Source organism: Cicer arietinum, chromosome 1 (assembly GCF_000331145.2).
Source record: "Cicer arietinum cultivar CDC Frontier isolate Library 1 chromosome 1, Cicar.CDCFrontier_v2.0, whole genome shotgun sequence".
NCBI classification, from domain to species: Eukaryota; Viridiplantae; Streptophyta; class Magnoliopsida; order Fabales; family Fabaceae; genus Cicer; species Cicer arietinum.
The window spans coordinates 40,207,298-40,217,944 of NC_021160.2; the positions used below are offsets into that span (position 1 = coordinate 40,207,298).

General features: G+C 28.7%; 1 protein-coding gene across 2 annotated transcripts; it reads right to left on the reverse strand.

The window, feature by feature from the left end:
- Positions 1–774: 774 nt before the first annotated feature.
- Positions 775–2,687, reverse strand: LOC101508397 (uncharacterized). Of its 2 annotated transcripts, XM_004488498.4 has the most exons (3): positions 2,531–2,687; positions 1,956–2,085; positions 775–1,566 (listed from the first exon to the last, which is right to left on the reverse strand). In XM_004488498.4, exons 1-3 carry the CDS (start codon positions 2,658–2,660, stop codon positions 867–869), a joined length of 960 nt encoding a protein of 319 aa, XP_004488555.1. In that variant the 5' UTR covers positions 2,661–2,687; the 3' UTR covers positions 775–866. The 2 variants fall into 2 exon arrangements, with proteins under 2 accessions (XP_004488555.1, XP_027191364.1); XM_027335563.2 differs by lacking the exon at positions 2,531–2,687 and having other exon boundaries at positions 1,956–2,495.
- Between the last annotated feature and the right edge of the window lie 7,960 nt (positions 2,688–10,647).

Genomic DNA, 10,647 nt, shown 5'->3' on the forward strand with positions numbered 1-10,647 from the left:
AAAAAACAATAAATATTAATTTGCAAAATGACTCTATTGTCAATAAAAATTCATTTACAAAAGTGATTTATAAGGCAAAAAAAAAGAATATATAGATAAACATTATAATATATAAAGTTCGTCGAAAGAGCAAAAAAAACCTATATAATTTGAGAAATTTTTCAACACTTTTTTTATTTTTTCTTCGAATAAATTTATGTCCTTCAATTGTTTTTGATAAGTTTTTAATTTCAAAAAATTATTTCGGTTCTCAATAAATTTTTAATGGAAGTTTGTTAGATACCCAAAATGCCAACTCAAGTGGAGACCACATTAAAGGGATAGGATCTCTGCATTGCATTCACATATTTATATCTATTTAAGGGACATATACACTCGATTGAGAAGATATGATTATAACTGCACAAAAGTCAATGTGTTCTATTAAACGCAAAAGTTTAAGATTTTGATGGCATTTAAATACTATAGGAATAAATATTTCAAAAGAGACAGAAAAAAAGGAAAAGTGGACCAGCAAAATGGTACGAACTGGAACAACGTCATGGAAGGTACTCCCCAAATATAATTCCCTCCATTTTATAAACACTAGTATTATCTGAAATATCTCCTATGCAGAACACTTACCCAATTTACCAAATGTTCCAACAATCTTTGCTACTAACAAATTATATCTTACTCCTAATAAATCAACCACAAATAATTTACCTATATATAAAATATATTTTCCAAAATCCATAGCTGCATATATATCCTCTGTTTGTTAATTTCAAAATGTAGGTAAAAGTAAAATATGCACATCTTATTAATTGGGGGGATAGTTATTGATAATATACATAAATGATGGATAGTGAGAATTAGAGTATGGTCTAAAAATTCCATGCAAGTTCATCCATATAATCCAGATCATGAGATATAAATTCAGAGTTAAGTACACTCTCTAACAACCCAAAATCAAAATTAGAATTCTCCAAACAATCACCATCATTCATTTCAATACTGCCCATGTTGTCAATTACTTCATTTCCCTTCTCACAAATCTTGTCTTTCTCTTGATGCACTTCAGCTTGTGTTCCTCCTTCACATGTTGAACCTCTAAAATCATCATCATCATTAACTCTTGAAACCCAAATTATATTCTCAGTATTGTTAGACATTTCAACATTAGAAGGGTCAATGCATGAATTTGAACAAATGTTGGATATGTTTTGAGGTTGTTCTTGCTCGACAACACAAAGTTGATCTAGATGTTTATTTGGAAGAACATTGAAAGATGTTTGAAATTGTTTAGGGAAAACAGTTGTAGGAGTTTGAAGAATAGTATTTGGTAGTGAAGAAAAAGTTTGATCAGCATTTGGAATTTGTGATGTAAGAATGAAAATGGAATTGGAATTTTGATGGATATTAGAGATGTTGTTATGTTTTGAGGATCTCTTATGAGGAGAAAGTAAATTGTGAGTTTGTGGATCTAAGCCTTGAGAAATAAGCTTCTTTTTAATACATGAGTTCCAGAAATTTTTGACCTCGTTGTCAGTTCTACCAGGGAGGTGCTTTGCTATTTGAGCCCATCTGCATCAGACAAATAATGAGTAATCAGTAATTTTGGTTTTTGAATGTCTAAGACATGGTCAATATCACTATAATATCTGAATGTATTGCAATTACAAAAACGTCTCTAAATATATCTTTTATTATACTAACTTAACATAATTTCGAGGACCAAACTAACTTATAAAAGACATATTCAATGACTAACATGATTAATGAATAACACGTTTAAGTATGTTTTTATATTATTGGTACATTTCAGAACTTTTGTTATAACACCTTACAAATTTAGCTATGAAAAAGACTATTTACTTGACAAATAATGCATGCATGATGAATATGAAAGCCCTTTAATACTGCTACAAACTTTTTCTCTCAATTTTTTTGCTTGTAATTACTATATCATTTACCTATTTCCAAGAATTCTATGTATGTCAATTATGATTTGTTCTTCTTCAGAAGTAAAGGAACCTCTTTTTAGATCTGGCCTTAAATAGTTAGTCCATCTTAATCTACAACTCTTCCCACATCTTTGTAAGCCTGCACACATCAAACCACAAAATCTTCTTTTGTTTGTTACACACACACAAACACAAATGAAAGAGAATTGCATGCAAATTTCTATGACCAAAAGTGTTTGATAAGAAAAGAAACACATCCAAACAAACAGACACATTCAAGATTTAAAAAGCATCAATCGAAGTTGGCTAGAGCTATCAAAAGTTATGATGTCGCAGTTCAGATTGCAGTCATAGACACAAATTCATGCTAAAATGGGAGATAAATGCATCCCTAAAAATTTCCATGATCATGAGTGGTGTTATGAAAGACACAATTTTAAAATGCAGGCTCAATTACAGTTGCATTATGGTCATAGAAACATAGATAAAAGTCATGAAATGTTGCGGCCGCGAACACACGCGCACATGCTCAAAATCATTTTTACAAACTCGTACACAATCACAAAGAATTGAGAAAGTGATGCCTGCAAACTTTGGGAGGGAACTCCAACTTTTATGTCCATGAGTGGTGATGTATGTAACAAGCTTCTCATCTTCTTCAGGAGACCATAATCCTCTTTTGATCTTCTGTTTGCTGCAGCAACGATGCACCATCTCTCTCCAAACACTCTTTTTTAGAGAATTGAGTGAGCATATGAGTATTTTTTAGAACATCATTTATAAATAGACAGACACCTTACAAATTACAATGACAAGAAATAATAGATGGGTCCTACCCTGCCATAGTATCCAAAATCCAATGTAACACTCAACATCTACTAAATTTTTTGAAATAGTGACTAAAATTTAGAAATGTAAAAAAGTAAAACTGTCTCTAATCAAGTTGTTGAATGTTAGAATTGTCTAATTTAAAGATCAATTTTATTTCTTAGTCTCTAATTTTCGTTGTTATTTTAACTTGTTCTAGTAGATATTTATTGGTGGGACCGTGAGTAAGAGAGAAGGTTACTAGAATGATTGGCAAGTTGAAGAATATTTAATGAGCTAAATTTACCTTCGTTTTCCAATTCGTTTAGGCATTTAATCAAACAGGTAGAATCCATAACAAGGAAGAAAACAAAGGTTTTTGTCTTGGAAAAGTGTTTAATAATAAACAAAATATTTGTTGATTCTTATAATTAATGTAGTGAAACTTAAATGGATTTTGACTCTTTCATGGTTTTTCCATGTTAAATTCTATTTTGGTATCAAATATAAAAAAATCACTGGTAAACAAAATTTGATGTATTTAGTTTATATTAAAATTAAATAGATCAATTTTCATTGATTTATTTTTATTTATATTTGAAATCACATAGAATGTATATTTTCATAATGTCCTCAAGAAATTATACAACATTTCTCTCCATAGAGCTAAGTGACAAAACTTATACATACTAGATTTAGAAAAAATAGAGGAGTCCTAGTTTTATTTGTACCACAACATATCAAATGTCCTATAACATTCAATTTAATCTCTAAACAATCTATGAATTATATTAAATTTGTCAATTTAATCTTTAAAGTATATTGAAATTTGTTATTTAGTCTCTAAAGTATATCTTAATAGCATAGATTAAATTCACATATTTTATATACGTTAGATGTTTATTATATTTATATAGTTTAAAGACTAGACTAGGGAGAGTGATACTTTAGGACTAAATTCAATTTAAACAAGCATTTACTTCTTTTTTCTTTTGCCAGCTACTTGTCCATATACTATATGTAAATTTTTTTTATCATCCTATAATTGGTGACATGCACATTGAAAAAAACACAATACCAATTAAAGAAAGAAAGAAGAAAGAAATTAAAGAACGTCTCATTGGTTGCCATTGTAAATCACATTAGATAAATGAGCTGGAGTTGAAACTTCAGGTTCACTCATAATTTGGTGTCCCTATCTTAAAGGTCTAATTAATTGAGTGTCTTTGTAGCCATATTGAAATTGGTAATTGAAATTCACTATCACCTTTTCCTAAGGTAATTGATTGCACAACATTTTCATAAGACTTGTACATAAATATACAAAGAGAAATCTTAGTCACCAAAAAGGACAGAATTGTACTTCAACAACAAGGAAACACAATCAGAATGAATAATCTATGTATATATACTAAGACTTGCACGGTTTGACGTTGGAAAATCATGGTGCCCTAGTAAGTCTATTTTGGCGGGTCTATCAATTCTTCAAGAAAGTCTATATCATTTCTAAGAATCATTTATAGCCTGTCAACAAAAAATTTCATCTTATGTCATAATGTTTTTAATCTGATTCGACTATATACAAGGAACAATTGTAAAAAAAAAAAAAAACTATGCATAAGGAATATTTGATAATTTCGTAAAAAAAAAAGAGCCACTACCACCAATTTTAAATCTAAAAATGTGAAAGTTAGATAATTTAGAATTTAAACAACTTTTGTTTTAAATTTCATTCATTCTAGTTAGTTTTATAGTTAATTAAATAAGAAAATAATTTTGAATCGTCTTAGATTATTTTTGAATGTTTTGGTATTAACCTTTTCTAACCTGAAAAATTCTTGAAGTATTCATTTTTTGTTTTGATGTTATAGGTCAATTACATTGAGGAGCGAAAACTCGAAGTTACATAGGGTTAATATTGATACATGGTTATCTTAGAGTGCAAAATTATTTCTTTTTGGAAGTCGGAGCACAACAGGAAGAACCATAGGCGCATTGTGCCAGTCATTGTGTTGCAGCGCACATTGCAACAACTCATTAGCTTTGAGCGCAACAGGGGATAGTCTCAGCACATTGCGCAATGTGTCGCGTCATAATTAATTTTGGTGCAGCGCATTGCGTAGCTTGCTGCGCCACAATAAATTTTCGTGTAGCACATTGCGCTCAAACCCAACACAATATATTGGTATGCGTTCTCAAATCATTACTTAGTCAAAAATTAGAATTTTGTCGGGTTCAAATTTTTGGATGCAAAGTAGGAGACAACTACACCTTAGAGGAGACCTAGTGCAATCCTTATGTGTAATTTTCTTCTTTCTATGTATCTTGTATCAAACAATATGAGTATCTAATCTACTCATTGATTCGGGATTAGATGAACCTTATTGAATCTATGTTATTTTGGTTCTCGTATGTTATTTATGCAATTAAAATGTATTTGATTATTCATATATTTTTGTTCTTAATATTTTTTTTGTGCTTGATCATCCTAGAATTGAACCAAGATATCACTTTGTTATCGGAAAATAAACTATAATAATTGGAACCAAAATATATGTTCATGTTTCAATATTTCTATATGAGCTAATTTGTTCTTATGCATGTTCCAATATCATTATTGGAATTGGTCTTAATCTTATTGGTTAATTTGATGAAATCAAATAGGTTAGATTGTTAAAATAGTAAATCAGTAATTACATAGTAAAAAGAAGGTGATTCAAATATTCTAGTCGTTTTTCTCATAATGAATTTTCTCTATTTAATTTTACGCTTGTTCAAAATTACCAACCAATTTATAAACTTTTTTATTACCTAAGTATTTACTACTTTGTTGCGTTACTAAGTTGATTATAATCCTTGTGGAGGCGATTTTATTTATCACTTTATTACTTAAACGATTTGGTATTGTTGTCGAGGATTATTGATTAATTTATCGACAAGGCAAAGTAGTTGTACTTAGTTTTATTTTATTAAATGTTTATTTTCTTTAATTCTTTAATTCGAAAAAAAAAATATTTAGTTTTTCTTTTTCTCTTTTAACTGCTCTAAATTGTCATTATTTCTTTTTGGTTATTTCTTTGTTGCTAAAATGTTATGAATTTTGTGTCTAGGGTGAAAGATCGAGATTTTTGTTTGATCCATAAATAGAAAAGACTGCAAAGCAAAATAGAAGAAGAGTTAGAGAAAAAAAACTAGAGGCGTTGACAAAAGCAATTGTTGCCCAACCCCCATCCAGTGATTTTGATATTGAATATAAAGATATTGAAGGTGTTGGAAAACACAAGAAAGGGGTAGGGTTGATTTGAGTTTTGACATTTCTAAAAAAATACTTCAATTGCTTAACCAAAAATATATGTTCTTTATCAAATCATTTAACTTACGATTATAAAACAGATTTAGTAAAATAAAGTTGAATCGTAAAGAACATAGCTTAGAGTAACAGGGAGAAACATAGAAGGAACACAAGGATTTTTATACTAGTTCATAACAAACTGTTGCTACATCTTGTCCTCCCTTTACAAAAAGATTTAACATCAGTACAATTGATGACTTAATTCACCATTTTAATTGTAACATTCAAGTATTGTTTACTCTAGCTCTTTAGGCTATAAGTATTCTTCTTTAGCTATTCCAAGCTATCATCATTGGAACATTTCTTCAACTTTCTGGCAGTCTGTCGTTGTGGTTCATAAGTATTGTTATACCTCTTCATGTACCTCTAATGGACAAAAGAGTTTTGCCACTATCAGACTAGTTTTCATCAGATCCAATTTGTGTCTGAAGGGACACAAAGTTTGATTATAGGATTCTAACTCTCATTGAGAGAATATTACATTTCACGTCTTATATCAATTCAAGTGTATTAAATACTTTGACTTATTCATACCAATTTTAGTAACTCTCTACTGATAGGATTTTTTCATCCATTCATTTCTTTTGACGTGTTCTAGACTTTTATAGAATTTCTTCTTAACACATTGTCGTTTTCATTCTCTCAAATTTATTTTTCATATTGATCAGTTTCTACTTAAATATTGAGAAATGTATTTGTTGAGAGTGTTTCCGTTGGAGATCTTTCTTGCACAACTAATATTTTCTAAATTTTTTTAATTTGAGAAAAAAATAATAATTTCTTTCAAGATTTTTTTTTAAAATTTTTCTCACAATATTTTGAGAAAAATAAATTTCAAAATTTTTATAAGAAAACAAATCTCAATATTAATAAAATATTGGAGGCCTATAAGCCCTCTCCCTTAAGCCCCATGAAATCTAATATTAGGGGCTTAATAAGAATTTTCTTAAATGGGGTTTTAGAGTTTGGGACTTTTTTGATAGCTCTATCCATATATATCTTCATAATTAATTCAACATATCTTCGATTAAGAAGACAAATCTTAGAGGATGTCATGCACTTCTTTAGTTATAAGATAAGTCCATTATGATGAGCAAATGATGTTGGAGCGTAGATTTCTTAGCACGTCGTTGATTTTTTCATACGTTGACTTTTTCATAGTGTTGACTTTATCATACAGTCAAATAGGATGTCAAGATTATCATATGCAAAATCACTAAAGTGAACTTGTATCTGAAGATTCAACAAAGATGCGTTTATAAAGCATTTAACAAAGTCAGTCACAACTTCAACAGATTATTCAGAGTCATTGTGAACTTGTCCAATAGTTTATCTTTCTTTGTTCACAGGTGGATCTAGCTTATATCAGAATATTGACTTTATCAAATGTTTCACTTTGAGCTTTTTTCTTATAATATTTGAGGCAAAAGATCAAGATGGGTTTTTAGTTAGAGGTAGATAACCATTGCATCATTATTTTTCTTTCTTCTTTAGAGGGTCAATCACTAGAAGATAAATCCATTATGATGAGCAAAGGATGTTGGAGCATAGATTCTTAACATAGTGTTGATTTTTTCACATGTTGACTTTTTCAAAGTGTTGACTTTATCAAACGGTCAAATTGGATGTCAAGATTATCAGACACAGAATCACCAAAGTGACATTGTATCTGAAGATTCAACAGAGATGCGTTGATAATGCATTTAACAAAGTCGGACTCAACTTCAATATATTATTTAGAGTCATCGTGATCTTGTTTAGTAGTTTCTCTTTCTTTGTTCATTGGAGGATCTAACTTGTATAAGAACATTGACTTTATCAGATGCTTCACTTGGAGCTTTCTTCTTATAATCTTTGAGGCAAAGGATCAAGATGGATTTTTAGTTAGAGGTAGATAATTATTGCAACATTATTTTCCCTTTTCTTTAGAGGGTCAATCATTGTATTTCCTTTGTCTTTAATGCTTTGACTTGAACTGTAGATTATCAGATGCATATTGTAATACTCTTTATTGCTATATTATGATTTTATCTATTAGTAAACATAATTACTTGTTTATTAGGTGATAATATTATTTGGATTAGAAACACTTAGATTATTATTTATAACTTACTTGTAATTTATGCTACCTTAAAATAGATAGTCGTTAATATCAATTTTTGCCTTCTAACTTAAAATGTAGGGGATAGTTGTTCTTTATTTGTTTGTTTTGTTATCATCAAGATGTTAACTAGAGAATTGTAGTTAAAATCATTTATACATTAACCATCTCTCTATTTTTTATGATGACAAATAACTATACAATTAATGAACAATTTTCCTTCACAAAAAAAGTTAAAAGAATGCTCCCACTTAATGTGGTACTCAAAATTGGTGGCCAAATTAGAGATCACATTTTCCAGTTGATAATCCACTAGTCTCTAGTTATTAGCAACCGAATCGACGAATGATATTTAGTGACTGTATTAGCGAATGATTTCAACCACCAATTTGGGGATATATTTAGTGACCACGTTGAATTAATTTTCTATACCATTACCGACGGATTTGGAGACATATTTTGTGATTGAATCTGTTAGATTTATTAAATATGTTATTACTAATGTCATCTTTAAACTATGATTTTTTTACAATCCATTAAACTTATTGTCTAAAACAACAACAAAACACTCTTTTTAATTCGATTTTAATATTGATAAAAATAATTCATACACACCATAAACATTTAATAAATGGATTAAACATATGAATGTATAAAACAAAATAACATAAATATTTAAATAATTTTGTTAAAAATATATATATTTAAATAGTATTTTTACGTACTCATAAAAAATAAAATAATATATTTTAGTCCCGAAAAAATGAAATATATTATTTTCATTCAATTTTATTTGTCCTTCCATCTAACTCTTCATCTTCATGATCACAGATATCATCATCACGAACCTCGTCATTATCAACTTAGTCTTTAGTATATGACATATGGAGTGAAAGTTCAACCTATCCATCAATTATTTTATCATATGGTTATTGAGCTTGTAATAGTCAATTCCTTTCAAAGTTATTCTCTTTCAATTCCTTTCTCATTTCTTAAAATTATTGTCTTTGTTGATCTATTTCATTAATTTCTCATTTCTTCATATTCATGTATTTTCATCAAATTCACATCTTCTCTCTCACTCTCAACAAGTTAGTGTGTTTGTTATCTTTTACTTTACATGCAACCCTTAATAAATGGTGGGAAAAATTTGCATTATTTGATGCTGACCAATTAATAGAAAAAGAATGTTGAGTGCCTCTAGTCTTCAACATAAAAATTCTTTTAGTTTAAAAGAACAAATGACAAGGATTAATTAAGACTGAAATTTAAATACAATTAAGCCAGTAACACAAAATCAAAAGTGTATTTAGAAAGCAAAAGAAAAAGAAAGAAAGAAAAAAAGGTAGTAGTGATTGAGCTGGTTGAGAGGTCCCCTATTAAACTACATCATTACATTTTCTCTTTGTTATTTCTTGCCTTACTCAATTAAAGTGAGTTTCCTCAATTCCCGTTCTAACAAATTAATATCCTTGTATAGTGGATTTAAATTTTAATTTTGGTCTACAAGAATGAAAGTGAAAAAGTTTCAACGAGAATGAATGAAGTTGACATATATATGCTGTTGTCAAAGGTTAAGGATCATTTTGTCTTGTCATCATAATGGTGGACAACACGAATTCTAATCATATTAATCAGGAAATTTTATACACACACTATATTAGTATGCTTACTTTTTCCATTTCATCATTGGTTTAGTTAATTAAGGAAATTTCATCATAACAATAAAGTAACATTTTAACTATTTAAAGCATATCTATTGTCTTTATCATTATAATATTTTTCGTAGATACCAAAAATTTCTCTCGAATGTATTTTCATCATATGTTTAGCTAGGTGTGAAGATTGGAGACAAAAATATGCCTATTTTAGGAATTTGGCCTTTTGATTTATTTAAATATGAAAACAATAATGGGTAGTTAAGGTGTTGAGACCACACCATGTGATATTTCATGCGTACACCTTAAATTTATATATTTTAACATGTACTCTAGTCGACCATTGAATTTTATATAGATATATGATCTGATTGCATGCAAATTAGTCTTGATGAATTATTCTCTAATGCTTCTCTACAAATGAGTTTCTCCTCCTATTTCATTATAAACTTTTTAATCCTAGTTTTGTGTGTTTCTGAGATAAACTTTACAGGATTTTTGAAGATAAATGTTTTGAAGAGTTAAATTTATATTTTAATATATATTTAATATTTAAAAAAATGAAAGAATAACATGATACATGATAATATAATATGGCATTGTTCTTTTAATTTTTTTTAAATATTAAATATATATAAAAATATAGATAACCTTCAAAAGTTCTTCTCTCTCAAATTTTTTTAAAATCAACTCGGAAGCACACCTTTAGTATGTAATGTCATTAGAGTGTATAACGTCGAACAAGTGTTATGTATTAAGACATCCTATATATATTGTAGGGAA

Bases quoted from the DNA above. Each gene is read 5' to 3' on its own strand.
- LOC101508397 (XM_027335563.2), bottom strand. From the start codon at position 2,221: ATGTGTCTGTTTGTTTGGATGTGTTTCTTTTCTTATCAAACACTTTTG. The intron at 1,567-1,955 runs GTAAATGATATA...TGTCTGATGCAG, and splicing joins CATAGAATTCTTGGAAATAG to ATGGGCTCAAATAGCAAAGC.